Raw genomic sequence first — 25,364 nt, 5'->3', positions numbered from 1 at the left:
TCCTGCCTCTGTGGCAGGGCATTCTCTTTTGTTCTTTCTCTCCTTTTGGTTGGTAAGGTTTGCAAGAGAGGCATTGAGAGGCAAATATGTTTGGTCTCTAGTCTAATTTCAGCATGCATCTCCTATTCTGGGAGGATCCTCCCAACACCCTTTGCTTGGTGTTCCCTTCTCTGTTTGAGCTGCCCTTTCCCATCGCATGTGCGGCTGGCCTTCAAGCCATGGAGTAAACCTCCTGTAACTTATCTCGACTCTTCTAGGATGTTGGTCTCCTATTTTGTTATTTTATATTCCCCAGATGAATGCAATCTTTCTATGTCTATCTCTCTCTTTCTGACTCATTTCACTTAGCATGATACTTTCCATGTAGTACCACTTGTATGTAAATTTCATGACTTCATCTTTTCTAACAGCTGCATAGTACTCCATTGTATAGATGTACCAAAGTTTCTTTAACCAGTCATCTGTTCTTGGGCACTCAGGTTTTTTCCAAATTTTGGGTATTGTGAACAGTGCAGCAATGAACATAGAAGTGCAGATGTCACTTCGGCTATACTTTTTTGCCTCTCCAGGATATATTCCCAGGAGTGGTATTGCTGGATCAAATGGGAGCTCACTTTCTAATTTTTTGAGAATTGTCCATACTGTTTTCCTAAAGGACTGGACCAGTCGGCATTCTCACCAGCAGTGAAGGAGAGTTCCTTTCTCGCCATATCCGTGCCAACACCGGTTGCCCCTGTTCTTTTAAATGTGGGCCAGTCTCTGTGGTGTGAGGTGATATCGCATTGTTGTTTTGATCTGCATCTCCCTGATGATTAGTGATGTAGAGCATTTTCTCATGTGCCTTTCAGCCATTCGGATTTCTTTGAGAAAGTTTCTATTCATTTCCTTGCCCCATTTTTTGATGGGGTTGGATGTTTTCTTCTTGTAGAGTTCAATCAATGCTTTGTATATTCTTAATATCAACCCCCTATAGATGGGTATTAATAATAAAATAATAAAAAAGGATATGAAAGGCATTGCATTCCTTGACTTAAAATATACTCTATAGTAATCAAAACAGTGTGATACCAGAATAAAATTTAAAAAAAAACAAAAGAACATAAAGCTTTGAACAGAGCATTAAATAGTAATATAAAATCAGAAAGATAAAGAAGAAGAATTTAACAAAATAATAACAGAACATCAAAATGGATAAAAAATAGTGTGTAATCAAATATAAACATGCATAAAACAAGTCAATAACAGCACACAAAATAAAATCTGTCTTCAACTCATAAAGATTGATACAATCTTTATGATAACAAAACCTGAGAAACAGATTAAAAAAAACTGAAGAAACTGAAAAAATTTCCAGGTAAAGCCACCCAAATAAATAGGAATATAGAAGCTCAGGGAAAAAATACATAAAATAATTAGAAATTAAAAGATAGAATGAGAGTAAATAAGTCAAATACACCAATGATATTCCTAAATATGAATGGCATAAATTCACTCATCAAAATTCAGTGGTTGTATGAATTTTAAAAATGCAATACTTATATATTATTTATATAAGAAATTCATATCATATCTTAGATTAAAGATAATCCCAAAAAAAGCATAAGGAAACTTTTTTTTCTTTGTGTCACATCCGGTGATGCACAGGGGTTACTCCTGGCTCTGCACTCAGGAATTACTCCTAGCGGTGCTTGGGGGACCATATGGGATGCTGGGAATAAACCTGGGTTGGCCGTGTGCAAAGCAAACGCCTTACCTGCTGTGCTATAGCTCCAGCCTACATAAGGAAACTTTTGAAAGTGATAAATACATTCTTTTTTCATTATTGGGTTTCACATTTGCCCAACTTTTCATACTGTACATTTGTATATTTGAGTATTTTTTGCATTAGTCAAAAACCTAACTACAGTTGTTGAAAACTTGATTTTATTTAAAAGCCCAATCTAATGGCAAATTGCAATCATTTTTTAAAAAATCATTTAAGCTCCACAAAAGAATTTGTGGTTCTAAGTACTAATTATATATATCAACACTCTTTGAATGTAGGACATTCCCAAGTACTATGAAATTTGTGGTCACAAGACAGAATAAAAAATAATAGAACTTAAATGTCTAGTACTGAAATTACTGAGTAAGGGCTTTTGATATATATTGCTTAAGAGACAATAAAGGAAATGTTTTCACAGTTACACCCATACTATTTTGGAATTTTATCTTTATAAATTAAAAAAAATTTTGGTTTTGTGTTTTATATTTTAATTAGAAAACTTTGAATAGCTTTTTGTGCATTAAATTTCTATGGTTACTCATTCTTTCCATTATTTAAATGGGATCTTGCTATATTAAGAAATTATTTCTTTACTACCACACATTTAAGTAGTTCTTATAGCACAGTTGTACAGCGTTTGCCTTGCACGTGACCGGCCCAGCCTACCCGGGTTTGATTCCTCCGCCCCTCTTGGAGAGCCCGGCAAGCTACCGAGAGTATCTTGCCCACACAGCAAAGCCTGACAAGCTAACTGTGAGTTATTCAATATGCCAGGCTCAGTAATAACAAGTCTCACGATGGAGATGTTACTGGGCCCGCTTGAGCAAAATCACACAATCAGTTCTTCTTTAGTGTGTATATTTATGTAGGCTATTCAGAATTTTGAATTTTTTATAGTGAAATTAGAAAGCCTATTCTAATGTGTGGGCTGGAGCTATAGCACAGGGAGTAGGGCGTTTGCATTGCATGGGGTAGACCCAGATTCGATTCCTCCATCCCTCTTGGAGAGTCTGGCAAGCTACCCAGAGTATCCCGCCTGCACAGCAGAGCCTGGCAAGTTCCCCGTGGCATATTCAATATGCCAAAAAACAGTAACAAGTCTCGCAATGGAGACATTACTGGTGCCCCCTCGAGCATCAATGAACAATGGGAGGACAGCGCTACAGTGCTTCTATTGTGTGTTTTTGGCCTTTCTGTTTTGCTAAGAAGATGATGATGATAAAAATGTTTACTGTTTTTATTCAGAAATTTTAAGGTCTGACTCTACCTAAAATAATGAATCAGGGACTGGAGAGACAGTATAGCTGGTAGGGCATTTGCCTTGCATGCAGCTGACCCGGGTTCAATTCCCGGCATCCCATATGGTCCCCTGAGTAGCACCAGGAGTAATTCCTGAGTGCAGAATCAGGAGTAACTCCTGTGCATGGCCAGGTGTGATGCAAAATAATAATAATAATAATAATTAATAATAATAATAATACACTGTAGCAGTGTCCTCCTGTTGTTCATCTATTTGTTCGAGTGGGCCCAGTAACGTCTCCATTGTGAGACTTGTTGTTAGTGTGTTTGGCATATCGAATACTTCACGGGGAGCTTGCCAGGCTTTGCCGTTTGGGCAAGATACTCTCGGTAGCTTGCCAGGCTCTCCGAGAGGGGCGGAGGAATTAAACCTGGCTCGGCCAGGCCAGCTGCGTGCAAGGCAAATGACCTACCACTGTGCTATCGCTCAAGCCCTAATAACAATAATAATAATAATAATAATACAAAAAAATAAAATAAAATAATGAATCATCATTTCCTCAACAATTTAATGGAATCATCATGTGATTAAACTGCTTCATTTCTATTAACATACTGAAAAGAATCAAGAGAAGGCACTCAGACATAAGTGCCCAAATGTTCATAGTAGCATATATCACAATAGCCAAAAGTCTCTATTACTTGATCACTGAATAAACATGGTAAGTAAGTAAGTAAAGTAAGTAAAGGCCCTCCCGTTGTTCATCGATTTGCTCGAGCGGGTCCAGTAACGTCTCCATTGGAGACTTTGTTGTTACTGTGTCTGGCATATCGAATACTCTTGGTAGCTTGCCGGGCTCTCCGAGAGGGGCGGAGGAATCGAACTCGGGTCGGCCATGTTGGCTGCGTGCAAGGGAAACGCCCTACCGCTGTGCTATCCAAACATGGTAGACTGGTAAATATATATCATGTGATAGTACTCAGACATGAAAGGGAAAAAAATTCTAGCACATGATGTAACATAGATGAATCTTAAAGACATCACAATAGTATATCTAAATATATAAAGATAGAAAGGAAACTATGATTATCAAGTTCTAGGGTGATAAGAAATGGGGAGCTAATTTTTTTAAATAGGGTTTTAGATTTTAAATTTGTGAAGACCGGCAACTTTTGAATTTTTATGTAGTAAAATTAGTAAGCCTTTTCTATTGTGTGTTTTTGGCTTTTCTGTTTTTCTAAGAAGTCTTCTTTACGTGATGATGATAAAAAATGTTTGCTGTTCACTCTTTACAAAAGCCAGAGTATGGAAAAAACCTGAGTACCTGAGAACAGATGACTGGTTAAAGAAACTTTGGTACATCTACACAATGGAGTACTATGTAGCTGTTAGAAAAGATGAAGTCATGTAATTTACATACAAGTGGTACTACATGGAAAGTATCAAGTTAAGCAAAATGAGTCAGAAAGAGAGGGACAGACATAGAAAGATTGCATTCATCTGGGGGACATAAAGTAACAAAATAGGAGACTAACACCCAAGGGTGGCTGAGATTAGTACCAGGAGGTTTGTTCCATGGCTTGGAGGCCAACCACACATGCTAGGGGGAAAGGGAGCTCAGATAGAGAAGGGAGCACCAAATAAAGGGTGTTGGGAGGATCCTCCCTGGATGGGAGAAGCATGCTGAAGTAGACTATAGACCAAACATGATTGCCACTCAATACCTCTATTGCAAACCACAACACCCAAAAGGAGAGAGAGAACAGAGGGGAATGCCCTGCCACAGAGGCAGGGTGGGATGGGGGGATGGGCAGTGGGAGGGATACTGGGATCCGTGGTGGTGGGAAGTGGGCACCGGTGGGGGGATGGGAATTTGATCATTGTATAATTGAAACCCAAGCACAAAATTTGTAAGTCTACAAATGTAACCCATGGTGTCTCATTAATAAAAATTTTTTAAAATATTAAAAAAAAGTTTGCTGTTTTTACTCAGAAATTTTACGGTCTGACTCTTTTTACCTAAAATAAAAAGTGGTTGTAAAACAATGTGAATAAACTTAATATGACGAAATTGTATGTTTAAAATGGGTACAATGATAAATTCTATAATGTATACTTTATCGTGGTATGATAAGTATTGATCCAAACAAGTTTTAAAGGAAACATAAATTCTGTGAAACCACTCATAAAAGGAAAAGGTATATGATTTTAACTAAACAGTGAAAGAAGGAATGTTGAAATGATTTTCAAGAGAGAAAGGAGATAATGGATATAGGGGATAATTATATAAAAACAAAGCCATGTAGATCCTAATTAAAAGGCAATTTGAATTAAGCAGAAATCATCAGTCATAAAATTGCATGAGTAAATTAAATGAGTATCATTGAGAATAAACTTGAGAAGATGTCAAGAATATGACAGATTATCAAAGAAATAAAATTCAAAAAATTATTGATTTAAGAGAGAAAAAAATAGTGAACCAATATATGAATATTTGGTGCTTCTGAAAATGGAGTCAAGAAGTAATAAATTAAATCTGCAGTCAACATGTAAAATAAATATGAAACAATCTTTTGTAGGTGAATATCTTTGAAATTTTGGTCTTGCACTTGTTCTGTAACATAAACAATGAAAAGTGATTCAAATAATATTAAAACCAATGTCAGTACCATAACTAAAAATGGAATGCTAACTTAGCAAGAACAACATACATTAAAAATATGCGGAATTTATCCTAGTGGTAAGTAGTGAGAAAACTCTTGGATTAGAATGACGATAACCCCCGTTGTGTAGTGGGAAAACCTCATTGACAATGCTGCTAATGATAATTTGGAAGGCAAATAATGCACTAATTATTTTTGTGCTTTCAGGTGTAGAATTAGGAAAAAAACTATTAAGATCGTGACTTGTTTTTTGTTTGTTTTTGTTGGGGCATCACGCTAACCACTGCATAAAGAAATTGGCACATAAAATAATTGACCAGGTTTTTTGTAGTATGAAAAGTTATCAGGGAATACAGAAATTCCAGATTTTGTAGTGTTGATAGTTGGAACAAACTTCTCATTTGAAATCAGTGAAAAGATGAAATTTATCAATAAAGTCTATATTAAAAAGTGCCTTGTTAAGGGGAAGCTGTGACACCTTTATTAAACTCTAAAATAAGGAGTCTCAAAAAAACCATTTCAGATGAGTTTGGGTACATTCAGGTCACTGTGACTATAGACCCAATGAAGTTTTCAATTTGGGCAAGGACCAGGATAGAAAACTTGACCCATTTCAAGATACTCAGAATTAAGTCTAAGCTATAGCCGTGTCTCAATGAAATGTGGATGTGGCTATTGGTATGAGTCTGATCTAACAAATAAATGGCTGATAACATTTTGGAAAAATTTTTATTGTGAAAGAAGTTATCACTCGCTTGAATTAGGATTATGATTATTTGAAATTTGGAAAAGCTCAACTTCCCAAAATTTTATAAACAATAACAAGGTTGAAAAGCTAACAGAACAAACATATTTGACTTTCGGGTATTTACTTTCTTTCTAAGTCATTTTCTAAATTTCTTTCTAAATGACTTTCTAAATTTCTAAACCTGTTTTTTTTCTTTTTCTATACATTATATATTGTATTCCTAACATACTAGAAACAAGGGGACATTCAGAAGATATTTGACATTGGGTTTTCTTCTCTGTAAAATTGAGTAATGACTTTTACTTCCCGAGGATGTTGTGAAAATAAGTGAAAGTAATGTAAAATTTCTTTGCACAGAATGTCTAGAAAATTTAAGTTCCCCTTTTCCTCCACTTCGGTGTCACCACAAAGCCTCATTGAGGGGATCACATGAGATCTCACTGTTCTCAGTCTTCATAGGGAGACAACAACAATAACCAAGAAAACACACTCAAGTGCCAGAAAGTGGTGAGTGCAATGAACGGTTCATGCAGTATGAAGAGAGAAAGCAGTGCCCTGTTTAGACATGGATGAGGGCAAACCTTCAAGGAGAGACGACAGTGCTCAAACACCTTCATGTGAATTATTTTTTCTTTCTTTCTTTCTCTCTTTCTTTCTTTCTTTTGCTTTTTGGGTCACACTTGCGATGTTCAGAGGTTACTCCTGGCTTTGCACTCAGGAATCACTCCTGACAGTGCTCAGGGGACCATATGGGATGCTGGGAATTGAACCCAGGTTAGTCGCATGCAAGGCAAATGCCCTACCCACTGTGCTATCACTCCAACCCCAAAATAAAAAGAGTTATTTTTCTTATACCTGCTTAATCAGAGTTGTCAGAAAAATCCTGTAATGATTTAACCTTGGAATGAAGAGTGTTAGATGAATATTAGTTGTATTTGAGAATGTCTCTCCCTTTTGAAAATAAAAATACGAATAGCAAATATAACAAGCTCAGTGTAATCTTGTCCTACATGGACTTTAAAGTACTTAGTCAAGAAGATACAATGGGGGAAGTACTCTTTATTTTTGTCTTTCTAAACTGAAAGAGTAGTTGAATTGAGTCACAGAGGATAAACCTACATGGGTATTAGAGTACAAGGTAGTGTAGGGCACCCTGTCCCTCTTAAAATGTCACAGTGTTGAAGAGGCAGAGATAGGTTAACTGGCAGGTCTGGTCTTCTGAAAGCAGAATAGGGGAAAGAAGGTAGGGTGTTCATTTAAGAGCTCTAGGCACAAACAAACTTGCAATGAGAATTCCATCATTATCCTTTCAACAGGATCCTTACAAAGATACAGGATTTCTTAAAACATATTTATTCTATTATTATTTTAGGGTGGGACAAATGAAAACTAAACTGCAGTGGTACTGGCAAGAGCGGTAATATCCGTTACAAGGGAAAGCCAGCCAGGATTATGTAATCATCTATCCAAGGGCCGGGAAAAGATACGGCGGATATCCTCTCTTTCTCTCTTTCCACTTGATAAATCCCAAATATATTGGGGTGTTTCTTTTTAGTGCCTAGTAATGTTTTTAAGTTTAATTTTGATTAAAATACAAAACAGGGACTGAGAGATAATGCAGCAGGTAAGACTTTTACCTTATATCCCATATGGGCCCCCGAGCCAGCAAGTAGGTAGTAAGCTCAGAGCACTGTCAAATGTGGCTCAAAACCCAAAAGAAAAAAATTTTAATGCAAAAAAGGAGGAGAAAATAAAAGGCATGCAAATTTTTCAAGGTGGCTAAAAGAAGACGTGGCCCTATGAAACATCTACCAAAAGAAACTAACTACTACTAAGACTTGTTTATAGTCACTTCTCTGCTCTTAAAGGCACCAGGATCATGCTGTCCTAACAAAGGGTCATACTTGTCATGAAGCATGTATGGGAAAAATGGCTAAGGAGCTTTCTTTGGATATATAACAAGATCATTTCTATGAGTCAAAGAATCATGAGATTCACTAGAAGGAAGTTAGAGCTGCTCTCTTGAGCTTAGGTCAATTGCCTATCTGCATTGCCAATCAGAAAAATCTTTCTCAGAATCTACTTTCCTAGAGTTACAGGTTTCTTAGTAATTTAAAGTATCAGGTATCTATTTCCAGGGATACAGTTGTACCCTCAAGTATTTCAAACTGTGGTGTGGAACAGAATCAGAAGCAAATATTGAAAAGACAAAATGAGAAATGTTGAAATTTGGGCACAATCAAAGGTAGAAGTTACTCATAAAGATGTAACTAACTCTGCCTGGAAAAGTAAAGTTGTTCAAAAGTAATCTGAAAGTGAAATTGGGAAAATAATTCAATTTACCATACTTAAAAATAATACAACTACTTGGAAATAAGTTTAACAAAGAACATGAAATTTCTGTACTGAAAACTAGGATACTGACAAAGGGAATTAAAAACGCAAATAAGTTAAAGATACCCTTTCTTTTACTTCAAATGAAAAATGGTTATGTTTGGGCAGGTTCTTGAGGAAGAATAGCAGGAAACAGAGAACAAGGTTGGGAGTCTAGATCAAGAGAAAAAAGTATGCTAAAGTTTCATGGATATCAAAAGATATAGACCCTTCTGTAAAGAACTTAATATGATACTATCAAACTCTCTAGGCTATAGTTCAAGTTATTTTATTACAGGGAGGGCACACCCAGCAATATATCAGGGGTTACTCCTGTCTCTGCATTCAGAAATCACTCCTGAAAGTGCTCAGGGGACCGTATGAGACTCTAGGAATCAAAACTGAGTTGGCTTAATCTAAGGCAAGCATCTTATCCACTGTACTATCTCTCTGGCCCTGTACGAGTTATTTTTTATAACATCTACTAGGTTTTCTTCTAAGAATAGTAGTAGAGGAAAGAAAAAGAAGGTATTATGATAATTTTATGTCACTTGTCACTCTGTTGATCTTCTATTTGCTCAAGCGGGCTCCAGTAACATCTCCATTCATCCTTCTCACATAGCATCTGCTCGCTCCAGGAACACAAAAAGCCTCAAGCCATTTGTTTAGGGTTTTGACGAAAAAGTATGACCATCTTGTAGGTGGGCAGCCATGCGTCCTTCTGACGTCCCCGTGGAATCCATACGGTAATAGCTCTAGTCCAGCAGTCGTCTCTAAATCGCATTATGTGTCCGACCCATCTGATTTTCAACTCATTGGCAAACGAGACAGCATCACTGATTCTTTTCTTTTTTTGCACTCCCATGAATACAGGAGAATCTTTTGTTATAATTAAAAGAAAAAAAAAACAGTGTCCCTGATTCTTGATCATCAACAGAGGTCAGAACTCCGGATTCCTTCTCTCACTTGAGTGAAGCGTGATACTCCAAGCATACCTCTTTCTATTCCTCTTTGGGATACCTAAATAGTGTTCTCATCCTGTTTTCATAGGGCTCAGGTCTCTGAGGCATATTGCAGGAAGAACAGTGGAGTCAAAAAGATGTGTCTGGAGCCGGAGGTTCTTCATAGGGCTCAGGTCTCTGAGGCATAGTGCAGGAAGAACGGTGGAGTCAAAAAGATGTGTCTGGAGCCGGAGGTTCTTCGCCCTTTTAACAACTTCTTCAACTCTCTTGAAGGTGTTACACGCCGCTCTCTTCCTCCTGTGCAGTTCTGGCACCAAGTCATTCCTCATGGCGAGTTTTCGACCCAGGTATACATAGCTGCTGCATTCAGAGATGTTCATTCTGTTGAGAGCAAATGGTATGTCAAGGACTAGTTCGTTTTTCATTAACATTGTCTTGGTGAGATTCAGCTGCAGTCCAACCTTTCCACACTGACGACTGAAGTCAGCCAGCATTTGTGCCACTTGGCTAATGTTTGGTGTTATTAGAACTATGTCATCAGTGAAGCAAAGGTGGTATAGCTGCCAATTGTCTATCTTCATTCCCATTTCTTCCCATTCATTCATCGCATGACGTTCTCGAGGGTGGCACTGAAGAGTTTCGGTGAAATGGTATCACCCTGCTGAACCCCTCTCTTTACGTTGATGATCACTTCCTTGTAGAATGGTGAGATCCTGGTAGTGAATTCATAATACAACTTGCAGAGGATTCTGATGTACTGAGTTTGAAAGCCCTGTTTGGCTGGGACTTCGATGACCACTTCCGTCTCAATAGAATCAAAGGCCTTCTTTAAATCTATGAATGTTAGACAGAGGCATCTTGAATTCTCGCAAAGCCTCAATGAGATTGGTAACTGTGTGGATATGGTAGATTGTGCTGAATCCTTTTCAAAACTCAGTTTGCTCATATGGTTGTCCTTTGTCTATTGTCCTGCCTAATCTATTCAGGATGACTCTAGTGAACAACTTGTAGACGACGAAAAACAGGCAGATCGGACAATAGTTGCCAATGTCGTGGATGTCTCCCTTGTACAACAGAATGGTCCTGCTGGTCTCCCATTGCTGGAACTATATGCTTCTTTATCGATGAAATGGTGTGTCGGATTTCAGAAGGGAGAACATTGGGAATGACATATCCATCCTGCAGAATTTGGTGTGTGGGCAGGTGGACATGGCTATAGAAGAGATTTGAGTAGAAGTCATGGATAATCTTCTCCATTGCCCTTCCTGAAGATGTGATAGATCTATCAGGATGTTGGAGGGCAGTCATCTTGGTCTTACAAGATGACTTGGCGAAGGGCAGGTGGGTGTTGCAAATACTTTTTCTGGCTTCTGCTGCATTGGCTAACACTGTTGCTCTTCTCTCTTTGAGGTCTTCCTTTATCACTTCTCTGCACTGCTTTGCAAGTTTAGATGTTAGCTTGTGATTGCATGAGGCTCACACCAAACCATGTTTGCAAGTGAGTTTGGGAGTTTCTAAAGACAGGCATTTGTTTGTGGCTTTCCCACTCTCGGCATTCCTTGAGCAGTCATGGAAGTGCTGAACAACCAGTTGATCGTATTCCTTGTCGATGCTGTCAATGTTGGCATCTTCCCATGTTGCGCAAGAATGCCAAAGAGCTCCAAGTTGGTGGTCATTCTGGGAGTTATCTTCTTAAACTTTGCAGTCCTTTTCCCCCACTCTGTGAAGTAGAATTTTCCACAAACGAGATGGTGGTCAGATCCCGTTTGGAATTTTGAAACAACAGCGACATCGGTCAACAACGCATTATGTCATAAGACACTTAATACCCATTTTCTATTATTACTATACCATATTTGATGGGGTTCAAATATGGTGTGAACCATGGGAACACCTGTAGGGGTGAGTAGAGGCCACCCTAAAAGCCTCCATCCCTCTCAGAGAGCCCAGCAAGCTACCAAGAGTATCCCGCCCACACAGGAGAGCCTGGCAAGCTACCCGTGGCATATTCAATATGTCAAAAACAGTAAAAACAATGGGCCTCATTCCCCTGACCCTGAAAGAGTCCCCAATACGGCAGCATTAAGAAGGATGAGCAAAGAGAGGTTCTTGATGTCTCAGAGCCGAAATAGGCTGCAAAAACAAAGAAGGACTAAAATGACTGTCTGTACTTTCAATGCACTTATGCTGGCATCAAAAGCACCCATCAAGGACCTGATGGTGCAAGCGCAGAAGATCAAATACGACATCATTGGTCTGACCGAGACAAGAAGGCATCAATCACACCACACCATTTTTGACACTGGAGAACAACTGTTTCTCGTATCATGTGACAATAGAGGCATCAGTGGTGTCGGTGTCCTTGTCAACATGAACTTGACCATAAGCATTGATTCATTTGAATGCCTAACAACCCCAATCAGATACTTACGCTTGAATAGATGTGGCTCACTGCTGGCAGTTTCTATCTTCATCATCTACACAACAACATCCAAATACAATGAAGAGGAAATTCAGAAATTCTACGTGGAGCTGGAGAAGCTCTATAAAGAAGACCACGCATTCTACAAGATCATTGTTGGTCATTTTAATACCAAGAAAGAACTGAGAAGTTCGCCCAAAGAGCTTCACATTGGGACCAATGGCATAGAATGGAACGAACAGGGTGAGAGACTGTCTGAGTTCATCATGTCGACCAAGACCATCCATGGTAACTCACAGTTCCAGAAGGCCAAATCTAAACATTGGACATGGGAGTCACCTGGTAGACAGTTCCTCAATGAAACTGACCGCATCACATTCAATTGACGGTTTTGCCTAACTGATGTCACTGTTGTCCCAAAATTTTATGTCATTAAAAGTTTATGTCAATAATGTCTGAGGATGTGGGTTAAGGTGTAGGATATATCTGTGCAATATGAAAAGCCATGCATTTGATCTTCAGCACTGCATGAACCTTAGGGGGAAAAAACACAATTATGGTAGCCCCTAAATTGAGAGTAATCCTCACAATAATTAGAATTAAAGGGTTAAAAAACTTTGTTTCCTACATGCTAATTTAATTAAAGGACTAGAAAAAAAGCACAGAAGATACTTTAATCAACAACCAAGAAATAGGGGGTATGGTACCGCCAGCAGGTCAACTTGTACCTGTGGTGAGTGCATCAGCAACCTGATGATACCTTCAGACTTCCAGATACCCCAAAATTGCTGCTGTGCCTTTGGCCAGACCCCAACAATTTGGGGCCAAGTTTACCAAGAAATTAAACAGCCAAAAGTTACGTATGTGGGAGACACACCCACAAACCACCTCCGGCTCAGCTATATAAGCTCATTTATTGGCCTTATTTCAGAGACCCATAAATCACAAAAGACATCAAAAGATGCAGTTAGGGCCTGCAACACAGAGGTAAGCAGGAACCCATGACTGAGAGTTACAGGCTCACTTGGATTTGGACTGGGCCTCCTCCCTCCCAGGTCCCCAGTTTTCCAGTAACTTGGCAGTCACACCCAGAAACTGCACGTGGGGCCATGTAATCTCATCAACAGCCAAGACCCAGGGACTATAAACTAAAACTCCCAAAAGAGACCACTGCAGATTGTCCTGATCCTGTGCCAGGCTGTCTTGACTGGGGTGCCCCAGATAGGGTGGGTGAGAGTCCTCCCCACCCCAGGGGACCCAGCTCTGGCGGCCAAAAACCTTCAAAACCCAACTGCCTCCATGCTCAAGGCTGCTCCCCATGCATTCAGGCCGAACCGCACACGAGTGAGCGTAATCCTGGACACATCATAAAACACTCCCTATCCATTCTCCATAATTACCATACCACATTTGATGGGTTTCAGATAGTAGGCAACAAATCATAGAGGGAAATACATATGCATATATACATTTATTTTCAGATATGTATACAAAAGATCACAACACCCAAATTTTAGCAACATGTTAGTGATATCCTATAGAATGTCTTAATGCCTCCTGCCAAAATAGAACAATCTTCACACTCTTTCCTATAGGAACACTTCTTTGTAAGCATGTTCAGCAGTTCTTCATAACAGACAATGAGAAATATATTATTTTGGTTGTGTTTTGGGACAAGGATTTGGTGGTGGGAATGTGTAATGGTGGTGGGATTGGTGTTTGAATATTGAATGTAAGCAAACATTGTGAACTAACTTATAAAATTAGGTAAGGTAAAGGTAAAGGTGCTCCCGTTGTTCATCGATTTGCTCGAGCGGGTCCAGTAACGTCTCCATTGGAGACTTTGTTGTTACTGTGTCTGGCATATCGAATACGTCACGGGGAGCTTGCCAGGCTCTGCCGTGTGGGCGAGATACTCTCAGTAGCTTGCCAGGCTCTCCGAGAGGGGCGGAGGAATCGAACTCGGGTCGGCCATGTTGGCTGCGTGCAAGGCAAAAGCCCTACCGCTATGCTATCACTCCAGCCCACTTAAAAACTTAAAAAAAAATTTAAAAAGTAATGTGGAGTTCATGCCCAATTCAATCAGCTTAATCAATGGTTGAATAAATAGCAGCGCTCCTACATTATAAAAAATTAATTAATTAAAAATACACCAAGAAATAAAAATTTTGAAATCTTTAAGTACAATATCCAGATCAAAGAGTCTCAATCAATATTTTTGAAAAAGTTTAATAACCAAAATGAAATTTTCACTAAAGGGAATCAAGAGCAGACTTCAGTTAATAGAAAAAATTATCAAAGAACCTCAAGACATGCAACCAATCCAGATTCAATTCCTAATACCCAATATGGTCTCCTGAGCCCCACCAGGAGAAATCCCTAAGCACAACGCCTGGACTAAGCCCTGAGTGCAGTGGATGTGGCCCAAGATTGTAAAATATGAGAAATAGAAAACACAAAATAATTAAAAAGAAATAAAAGGAAACATCTCAGAGCAACATGAAAAACCTTAATCATACCAGTAGTATACATCTAATGGGAGTACTAGGAGAGAACAATTTTCAGGAAATATATTCAAAGAATAATAACTGAAGTTGCCTAAAATTGACAAAAACATTAATCTATGCTTCCACAAAGCTTCAGACAGTGCTTATTGGAGAAGCAGACAATACCATACCTAATTGCATCATGTTTTAAAATGTTGAAAGACAAAGATAAAATGTTGAAAACAGCAAGACAAAATAATTTGTCACATGCCAGGAAATTGCAGTAAACTCTGAGCACAGCTGATGTGGCACCAAAACCCAAAAGAACAAAAACTAAAGATGAAAGCAAAATAATTTGAAAAAAATAGACAAATTGGAGGGTAGAAGTAAAATAAACTATATCTGTTCATAAGTAGCATAAATTTGCATGTAGAAAACCCTAAATATTTCAGTCCCCCAATTTTTTTAACAAATTGATTCAGCACTGTAAAATACAAAATCAACACAGAAGTTCTGATGCATGCTTATACACTAATAATGAACAAACCCAAAAGGAAAAATTAAGAAAATCATTCTATCTATAATAGGATTAAAAAAGAGTAAAACACTTTGTAAAAATTTAACCTAAGTGACAAAAGACTTGTATGTGAAAACTACACAACTATGATGAGATTTTAGAAATACAAATAATGTGGTTATCTCATGTTGGGCTTGGAAGATGCTACAGTGGTTAGAGTGTATGCATCTGCAAGACTAGTTCATTCACTGACATCACATGGTCTCTGAGTATCACTAGGAACTGCTGGAAATGGTCTCTGAAACTACCAGAATAGCCTGAGTAGCATACCTTGGACTCTAGCATTAAACTATTGACCTGATTGAACAAGTATCACCAGAAGTGGCCTCAGGAGCACCCTCAGGATATTTGGAAGATCAAATTAATAAATAAATATCATGTTTTGGAGTTGAAGATTAACTGTTGTCTAATAATATTCAGTACAGTTCAAAACAATGTAAAGCATTCAATATAATTCCTGCTTTAAGATATTCTAATGTTGTGTATGGCTGAAAACCAATCAAGAACAACTTCGTGACTGTGTATCTCACAGTGATCCAGTAAAAAAAAAATGAATAAATTCCAATATTTTTTCTAAAATAAGGAATTTATCCTGGAATATATTTAGCATGACAAGCGATCTTAAATTTTAAAGTGACTATAAAAAGATTTTTTAAAAATCTGTAGTTGTCACAGTTCTTCAACTTAAAACTCACTATAAAGCTATAGAAACCAAAACAATGTAATACTTTTGTAATAAAACAAAGCATGCAACGTAAATTTACATTTATGCATATTTTTCAACAAGTGTTCCAAGACCTTACAATGAAAAAGTAAGAATCTTTTCAACAAATAGTGGTGGGAAAACTGTAGCTCTAGATGCAAAATAATAAATTTTGACAAATATTATGCCATGTACTAAAATTAACTCAAAATAGATTAAATATAAAAAATAATTTAAAATCCATAAAAGAAAAAATACAAAGATCTCTGTTAACAATTCAAAAAACATATAAATGTGAAGAAAAACTTCCTGACATATTTTATGGATCTTGTGTTACCCTGATACAACATCCATAAAATAAAAAGACATTTAAAAAAAATTAAAAGACCCGAACAAGAAAAAAGACATTAAAAAAAGACTAAAGAAACTGGATGTATTGTTCAAAGCGTCTAACACATGCCTTTATTTGTGAGGCCTGGGGTTAGTCCCCAATCCCTGTGGTCCTTAGTACAAGAGATGTGGCCTTGGACATCATCACCCCACCCAAACATCTGGATCTCCACCCAACATCACTACATTGTGACCTCCACAATAACAAAAAAGGAAAGAAAATAATTATAAATTGTCTCTCATAAATGCAGACACAAATATTCTCAGAAAAACAGTAGCACTGAATCTGGTAACATAAAAAAGCAATATGGACTGTACCATAAACAAAATTTATCTAAAATTTCAAATCTAGCTTGACATATGAAATTAAATTTCATATGTTTTGTTAATATGTTAATATGTTAATATTATATTTTATATTAACAAAACATAGGAGAATGCCACCTCTCAATTAGAGCTGAGAAAGAGCCCCTAATAAACTCCAATACTTTTATGACAAAAACACTAAATATTAAGAGAAATAAAAGGAACTTTCTTAATATGGTAAATGGCACCTATGCATATAATCCATAACTAATATCACATCCAGTGATGAAAGGCTGAGTACTTACTCCCTACATCAGAAATAAGAAAATAGACACCTGCTTTCACCACTTTCATCCAACCTGTACTATAGGTTCTAGTCAAGATAATTAGGATAGAAAATAAATAAATAGATTAATAGAAAAAGAAATATAGATAGCAGAATATGAAGAAAAACTCCATTCTCACATGATATAATCTTACATAAAAACACATAATACATAAAAAATTACATAAAAAATTATAATACTGTTAGTAAAATTATTAGTAGTGAAGGAGTTCGACAAACATACAGGATAAAAATTAATATGCATGCTTCAAACGTTTTATTACATTAAAAATAAACAATCTAAAAATGAAAATAATCACATACCTTCACATACAGTACATAAAAATGAGTAAAATATTCTTTTTCTTAATATCTTCTTTTGAGCTTTATTCTTTTTTATTTCTTAATGAATCACCATGAGGTACAGGTACAGACTTACAAACTTTCGTGCTTATGTTTCAGTCATACAATGATCGAGCACCCATCCCTCCACCAGTGCCCATTCTTCACCACCAGCGTTCCCAGTATCCCCGCCTCCCCGCCACCCCCCCCTCCCCTGCTGCCTCTGTGGCAAATACATTCCCTTTTACTCTCTCTCTCTCATTTAGGGTGTTGTGGTTTGCAATGCAGGTATTAAGTGGCCATCATGTTCAGTCAATAGTCTACTTTCAACACGCCTCTAGCATCCTGAGTGGGCCATCCAAATGTCCTTTACTTGGTGTTCCCTTCTCTATCTGAGCTGCCTTTTTCCCCAGCATGTGAGGCCAGCTTCCAAGCCGTGAAGCAATCCTCCTGGTCCTTATCTCTACTATCCTTGGGTCTTAGTCTCCCATGCTATTACTTTATATTCCACAAATTAGTGCAGTCCTTCTATGTCTGCTCTTCTCTTTCTGACTCAAAAATTAGTAAAATATTCTTAACCAAAAGATCAAAGACCTAGACTTTGTAAACTATAAGCTATTAATGAACAAAATTGATAAAAATTTATTAAAAAATCAAAATGTATAAAAATAAATATACATCCTTGGGCCATAATGATAATACGTGGGGAAGGGCATTTGTCTTGTACACAGATGACCCAGATTCAATCTCAGCAGCCCATATGGTCTCCTGAAACTGTCAGGAATGATCCCTGTGCACACAGCCAAGAGGAAACACTGACCACCACCTGGTGTGTGTCCCTCCCCTCAAAATTAAGTGAATAAATAAATAATAGATATTCCATGTTTGGGACTAGAAAAATTAATATTCTGAAAACGTTCATAATATACAAAGTCACTTATAGGTTCAATGAAGTTACTATTGAAATTCTAATTGACATTTTCAAAGATATAGAAAAAGCAATCTTAATATTTATCTGGAACCAAAACTGAGCCTGAATGAAAAAAAAACCTGAAAAAGAAAAAATATGGACAAAACAACAATAAAGTATCATCTGATAGCAGTGAGAATGCACATGTCAAAAATAGTAAGAACCATCTATGCTGGCAGGGATAGGTGAAAAAGGATTCTTTATCTGCTGATGGTGGGAATATTGTCTGGTTCAACCTATGTGGAAAACAGTATGGAGAGTCCTCAGTAAACTTAGAATTGAGCTGCCATAAGACACAGCAATTCCACTTTTAGTCATTTATCCCCATGACAGAAAAACATTCATTCATATTGACATATGTACACCATTATTCATCGTTTCACTTAGTACAATAGCTGAGATATAGAATCGACCTAGGTGTCCAGAGACAGATGAATGGATTATAAAGATATGGTGAAAATACACAATGGAATACTATGCAGCTACAAGGGAAAATGAAATCATGCAACCTGATTGGAACTGGCTATCATGTTGTGTGAAGTAAGCCAGAAGAAGAAAGACAAACACAGGATGACCTCACTGATCTGTGGTATATAGAATACTAGATGAGGAAATTTAATGTTGTAAAGGAGGTTGGCGGTAACCTAAATTACCCTCGATCCCTGAGTTTAGGAAAGAGACAGAGAAGGAAAGAAATCAAGGGAGAAGGAAGATGAGAAAGAGAAGAAATGGAGACCAGGAGACAGGTCTTTGGTTATACTGATGATGTGGTAGAGTGGGATATCTACATATCCAAAGTACAGATACAGCAACACTGAAAACGTGAGATCTAAGCTGCAACCACCAAACTTTGTAATGTGCCTGTTACGGGGGCAGGAGGGGAGTGGGGTGGATGGAGTATAGGAATTCTGGTGGAAGGCAGCTGACACTGGTGGCAAAATCGGTACTGAAATATATGCCTGAAACTCAACTATAAGTAACTTTGTAAATCACAGTTCTTTGATCAAATAGTATTTAAATAGAAAATAACAAAGATGGAGGCATGACATTAAAATTTTTTCTAAGTTCAAATATATCACAAAAAAGTATAGTGACAAAAACAATATAGTAAGAAACAAAAAAAAGCAAAAGAAGAAAGAGTTCAAAAATAAACTCATATACATTTATGTAAATACACACTCAACTAATCTATGACAAGGGCTCCACAAATACTCCATGGAAAAATACCAGTCTCTTCAATTAATGACTGGAAAATTATCTACCAGCAAAATAATTAAATTAGAGCACTTTCTTAAATCATATACCAAAAATCACCAATTCAAAATATATTAAAGACATAAATGTAAGACCAAAACTATAAAACTCTATTAATAAAATTGAGAATTGCCAATCATTTGGAGACATGATACCAAAACCAAAAGTAAGCAAGTGGAACTATATCAAACTAAAAACAAGCACAGAAAAAAGAAAAAAAATAATAAACAAAATGAGAAGACAAACACAGAATGGGAGTATTTGAAAACTACATATTTTATAAGATTTTCCTAGCAAACAAAGGGTGTAGGAGCTTATACAACTGAAAAGAAAAAATAAGTAAAGTATAATCTGACAGTTCTAATGAACGAAGAAAATAACACATTCCAAAAGAATGCATACAGATTTAGAACGTGTTTATCATAATTCGAAGGCGATTGAAAAGAAAAACAGAACTTGTTTTTAGTGAGACGCTTGTCACTATTGGGGGACATTGGCTAGACAGGGAAGCGACAGCTAGTTAGAACAAAGACAGAGGGACGTGGTCTCTCTAGACTATGACTGGGTCCTGAAAGGAGGTAAAATTATGCACAATTCTCTGAAGTAGCAGTATTGTGAACCACAGAGTCTAAAAAAGAAAAAAGTGCCTGTCATGGAATCAGAGTGGGGAGTGGGAGGGAAATTAGGGACACTGGTGGAAGTGGGTCCTGATGAAGAGATTGGTGTTGGAATATGATATGCCTAAAATTCAAGCACCAATAATTTTGCACCTTTGTAATTTACAGTGATTCAAGAGATAAAGTCTTTAAGTGGAAAAACAACCTACAAAATAAGATATTTGTAAATAATATAGTTAAGTATATAAGTTAAATTTTGGTATCTAACCAAAATTTCTGGACACTTACACTTCAAAGATGTAAGGTTAATATGATAGTTTTTGAAATGGGTCAAAGATCTCGTAGGCCCCTCATCATTTTTATATTTTCTAGGTTCTCTACAATCATACTTCAGTCCTTCCATAAAAATATTTTTATTTCACTTTTAAGAAAACGAATAGCCACTTCATCCTTCATTCTAAGAATAATTCCATAGACATCCTTCAGGTCTCTCTAGGATTTCCTGGAGCACATATGTTCATATGTTGCCTGGCAGGGGTGGGTCCCACTTTGTGCTATCTTCATCCACCCCTCCTCAACTGTGCCCTGAGCCCTCTTATCCTACAATCTGATTCCCAAAAAATCCCTTAAATACTTACCAGTGCCACTAAAATCTGATCTAATCTTCACCTGCGAGGTGGTACAGCAGGTAGCATCTCTGCCCAGAGCAGTGCTCCTGCCAGGCACAGAGGGTAACAGAACGTATCTCCAAGTACGGTAGAGCCAGTTACCCAAACTGGGAAACCCGCCTCTTTGTGCCTAGGAGTGTACAGCACTGCTTTGACACACTACCCAAGCTAGACCCAACTGAAAGCGGGGGAAATGGTGGGATTGAGGTGTTGGAGAGGTGTTGGCCAACACAAATTTAAGTTTCAGCATCTGGGAAGCTTCTGTCCAGTGTGGGAAGCCTTAAGCTGTCATTAGTTCCAGGGGTTCAAAAGCCCTTTATTCCACCTGTCCACAGGTAGGCGCTCTAACCCCTGGAGCACTCTTGCTGAGGAGTCCATATCTTCTTTCTAGGACTTCTTGTCATTGCTCCACTCCTTGATTTCTCCAGACACGCTAACGCCTACCCAAACACCCAGCTCCCTAGTAACACTTTCATTTAATCCTTGTCTTCTCAGGAGCACAACCCTTAAGTCTACACACACACACACACAGAGAGAGAGAGAGAGAGAGAGAGAGAGAGAGAGAGAGAGAGAGAGAAAAGAGAGAGAGAGAGGGAGAGAGAGAGGGAGAGAGAGAGAAGGGGGAAGGAAGGGAGAAGGGAGAGGGAGGGAGGGAGGGAAAGAGGGAAGAAGAGAGAGGGAAGGAGGGAGGGATGGAGGGAAGGAGGGAGGGAAAGAGAGAGGGGGAGAGAGAGAGGAGAGAGAGAGAAGGGGGGAGGAAGGGAGAAGAAGGGAGAGGGAGGGAGGGAAAGAGGGAAGAGAGAGGGAAGGAGGGAGGGATGGAGGGAAGTAGGGAGGGAATGAGAGAGGGGGAGAGAGAGGGGAGAGAGAGAGAGAGAGAGAGGAGAGAGAGAGTAATTCTGATGTGCAGAGCCAGAAATAAGTCCTGAGCATCCCTAGGTGAGCCTCCCCCCACCACCACCTCTTTCAGGAAGCCTTCCTGACTCCCCAGGTGGGCTGCTCTTGCCTTGCCAGGCCAGAGGGATTCACCACAGCACACAGACAATTCACGGGCTCCTCCCTACACTGGAAACTCAGAAAAGCTAGAAACCAAGATGCCCTTTTAGTTTTGGAGGGATGGTGTGGGGGAGGGGGAGTGTCTTCTCCTAGAGCCTAATCCCAGCGTCTCCTCTGAGCCTGGCACCCAGAGGAGACGGGCAAGAAAGTGGAACCCAGGGATGCACTGCTGAGTGAATAGTGGAGACAAAAAACGGCGCTGAGGCTTCTTCTCTCCAGCTTCACAAATGGACGCTCGAGAGACGCGAGATGCAGGAGAGGGTGACCCCCACCCTGCGGGTGGGGTGAAGGTCGCACGGTCCCGCGGCTGGGGCGGGGCGGGGCGGGGCGGGGCAGGACCGAGCCGCGGGAGGGAGCGGCTCTTCCTGTGCCAGCCAAGAAAGCGGGAGGGTTGCCTGGCAGTCTCCGAGAGGCTTCCAGCACGAGTGGCCCTTGCCGCCAGCCACCATGCCCTCCTACACCGTCACCGTGGCCACCGGCAGCCAGTGGTTCGCCGGCACCGACGACTACATCTACCTTAGCCTCGTGGGCTCTGCGGGCTGCAGCGAGAAGCACCTGCTGGACAAGCCCTTCTACAACGACTTCGAGCGCGGAGCGGTGAGGGCTTGCGGCCGGCCGGGATGGGCTGGGACACTGGGTCATTAGAGCCCCGACTGAGGTTTCGTCTCTGTCCCCCTCTGATGGACTAGGGGTTTGGGGGTTCTGCTTGGCCCCATGCATGGCAGGGCTCTTCCTCCCTGGGAAGCGTGTGGTTTGCTCTTCATTTCACACATGGGTATCTAGAGACTCCGAGAGGCCCTTGACTGATCAGGGGCTGTGGGCAGGTTTACTTGCACCAGACTTCATAAGAATCTTCCCACGGGTCTCTGGGGATGGGGTCCCACTAGATGGAATCTCCGTCCTGGCCCTCCAGAAAACCACAGTTGGTACCTGGGGCCAGCTGCAAGCTGTGGGAGAGAAGTATAGGTCTGGAGTGTGTAGAGCATGAGTTCCTAGCTCTCTCAGTCTCCACAGGGAGCCTCAGTTTCTTCAAATGTGAAATGGAAGGATACAGTCCCAGAGTCCTGGGTACGCCCTGGCCCAGATGGTGCAGTGTGGCACTAAAAGCATCTCTGCCCCGGGCAGCTCATTCTTAGGCTATGCCACCACAGAAACTTAGTGGGGAAGTACAAGAGAACCCAAAAGGTTGTTGCAAACCTGGAGGGTATAAACTGGCTATGACAGAGTGTACTCCAACGAAAACTTCCACTGCAGTGTGCTCCACAGTGGAAGAAGGAGAGGAAGTTTTCTTCATTCCCTACAGATGCTGGAGTTACGGAATTTCGGGGACTAAAGCAAGCTGATGTTTACTGTGGCTGGTCTGTGAGGCTGTGCACAGGTCACATCGTTAATGTCTTTTAGTGCTGAGCAGCACATGAATTCCAGCAGCAGGACTGGCTCCGGGGGCGTGGCAGGACTCAATTCTCAACTCATGGAACACTGAGTGACATGCTCAACCCAGTGGTGAGCATATAGGAAGTGCTTGGAGAATAGCACCGCACTGTAGCACTGTCATCCTGTCTCGTTGTTCATTGATTTGTTCAAGCAGGCACCAGAAACGTCTCCATTGTGACACTTGTTGTAACTGTTTTTGGCATATCGAATACGCCACGGGGAGCTTGCCAGGCTCTGCTGTTTGGGTGGGATACTCTCGATAGCTTGCCGGGCCCTTTGAGAGGGACAGAGGAATCGAACCTAGGTTGGTCGCATGCAAGACAAACATCCTACCTGCTGTGCTATCGCTCCAGTCGGAGAGTAACAGTTACAATATCTGGACATACTATAGGTGTCTAAGAATTCTTGTTCTCTTCTCCCATCAGCAGTTTTTTCATTAGACAAAAAAATAGATTTATTTTTAAAAAATTTTATTTGAGGCAACACAGTTTGCAATAATGGTGTTTCATATATTCAACATTCTAACACCACACCATTCCCCAGAGTGTACATTTCCCTCCACCATTATCTGTGTGCCCCCCATCCAGTCCCCCTCCCCATTATTCTACCATGGTAAGCTCAATTCTGTAGACCAGTTCTCATATTCTGGATGCCAAGGAGTGGAATTGCTGAGTGGTATGGAAACTCAATCCTTAGTTTTTAAAAAAGTATAGAAGTATAGTATAGTATAGACGAAGTGAATTTAGACTTAAACCAGTCTCCTCACTACTTAATTAATTATTAGGTTGAAATAAAATGAATTGTACACAGGAGAATGTCCAAAAAACGTCAATTTTGTATGCTCCGTGGGATACCTCTTAGGTAAACTTTATTCAGTGGTGTTTCAGGACTGTAGAACCCTGAGTAAACAAATTATAGTCCACTCCAGATTTCAACTTCATGATTGGCTTCATTCCTATCCAGGAATCTCAGAATCTTGCTATAAGTCTGTTTTATTTGGAATCTATAAGTTCAACATATTAAATAGGCTTGAAGTCTTTCAAGAAGACTTAGGTATAAAGTGTCAGAACAGCTCGTATTGTTTGTTTTCTCCATGAGGAACTGGTGGGTGGTGGTACAGCAGGAATAATGAGTCATTCATTGAGCTGATGATACCCTTCACCACTTCTGAACCATATTCATGAACCCCTTTACCACTTCTGAACCATATTCATTTATTTCCATTCTGTGGATTCCCACAACACCTTAGGGAGGAAGACAGGGCACAGATCACTTCCACTTTCTAAGTAGGAGCAGCGGTGAGCTTGTTCTCCTCTAGAAATGGTAGACATCTGTACATCACATGACACCCCAAGTGAGCTTCCCCCCAACCTTTCTAGGTGAACCAAATCCTCCTCCCGCCTTCCTTGCCCCAGAGGCAACATGGTGGTATGGCTGTAATGGGGTATTGGAAGGGTGAAAGCATCGTTCTGCTCATTATTTCCCACCTTTTGTCCTGTCTTCCCTGTCCTGAGAACTCATTCAAATAACCTGGTAATAAATACCTCAGTAAGAAATCTAGAAGCAAATTTCAGCAGGATTTTGCATGTCATATTTCCATCGGAGTTGGGGGCAGAGGGCATCCTGGCTCCAAAGGGCTCTCAAAAAAATTTTAGCTTTTGAGAAAGTTCCTGTTTATGGTCTTGCACAGCCCAGATTCATTTCCTCATTCTCCAGTCAGTTATGTCTTCAAGGTAAAAGCAACCTGGGAGGAAATCATTTCTGTGAAGAAAACATCTCATTTTATTTGAGACAGTGTCACAACTGAGGTTATAAACAATAGAGACTACTTCTGGTAGCTAGATGTTTTATCCATTCAATCAATTTGAGCTATTAGGAGGTCATACCCCCTTGCACTGTTTAACCAAATAATAGGCAAGGCTATTTTGTTATTTTTTCAATAAACTGGGTTGAAAAGTCCTGATTATTCTTGTCAGAGTTCTGCATAGAAATTTTGGGGCAGGCCAGATTCAAAGCCCTTTGCAGATAAGATTCTCCTGTAAACCACCACAGCTTATTTGGTT

The 25,364-nt window shown here is 39.5% G+C and overlaps 1 protein-coding gene across 1 annotated transcript in view; it reads left to right on the top strand.

The window, feature by feature from the left end:
* The first annotated feature begins 22,314 nt into the window (after positions 1–22,314).
* Positions 22,315–25,364, top strand: part of ALOX5 (arachidonate 5-lipoxygenase) — a 45,602-nt gene continuing 42,552 nt past the window's right edge. The window contains exon 1 of the mRNA XM_056130489.1: positions 22,315–22,464. Coding sequence (XP_055986464.1) covers positions 22,315–22,464 — 150 coding nt within the window. The remainder of the gene's footprint in view (positions 22,465–25,364) is intronic.

Source organism: Sorex fumeus, unplaced genomic scaffold, assembly GCF_029834395.1.
Source record: "Sorex fumeus unplaced genomic scaffold, SorFum_2.1 ptg000078l, whole genome shotgun sequence".
NCBI classification, from domain to species: domain Eukaryota; kingdom Metazoa; phylum Chordata; class Mammalia; order Eulipotyphla; family Soricidae; genus Sorex; species Sorex fumeus.
The sequence above is the reverse complement of the archived record's forward strand: the minus strand, read 5'-3'. Positions and strand labels throughout refer to the sequence as shown.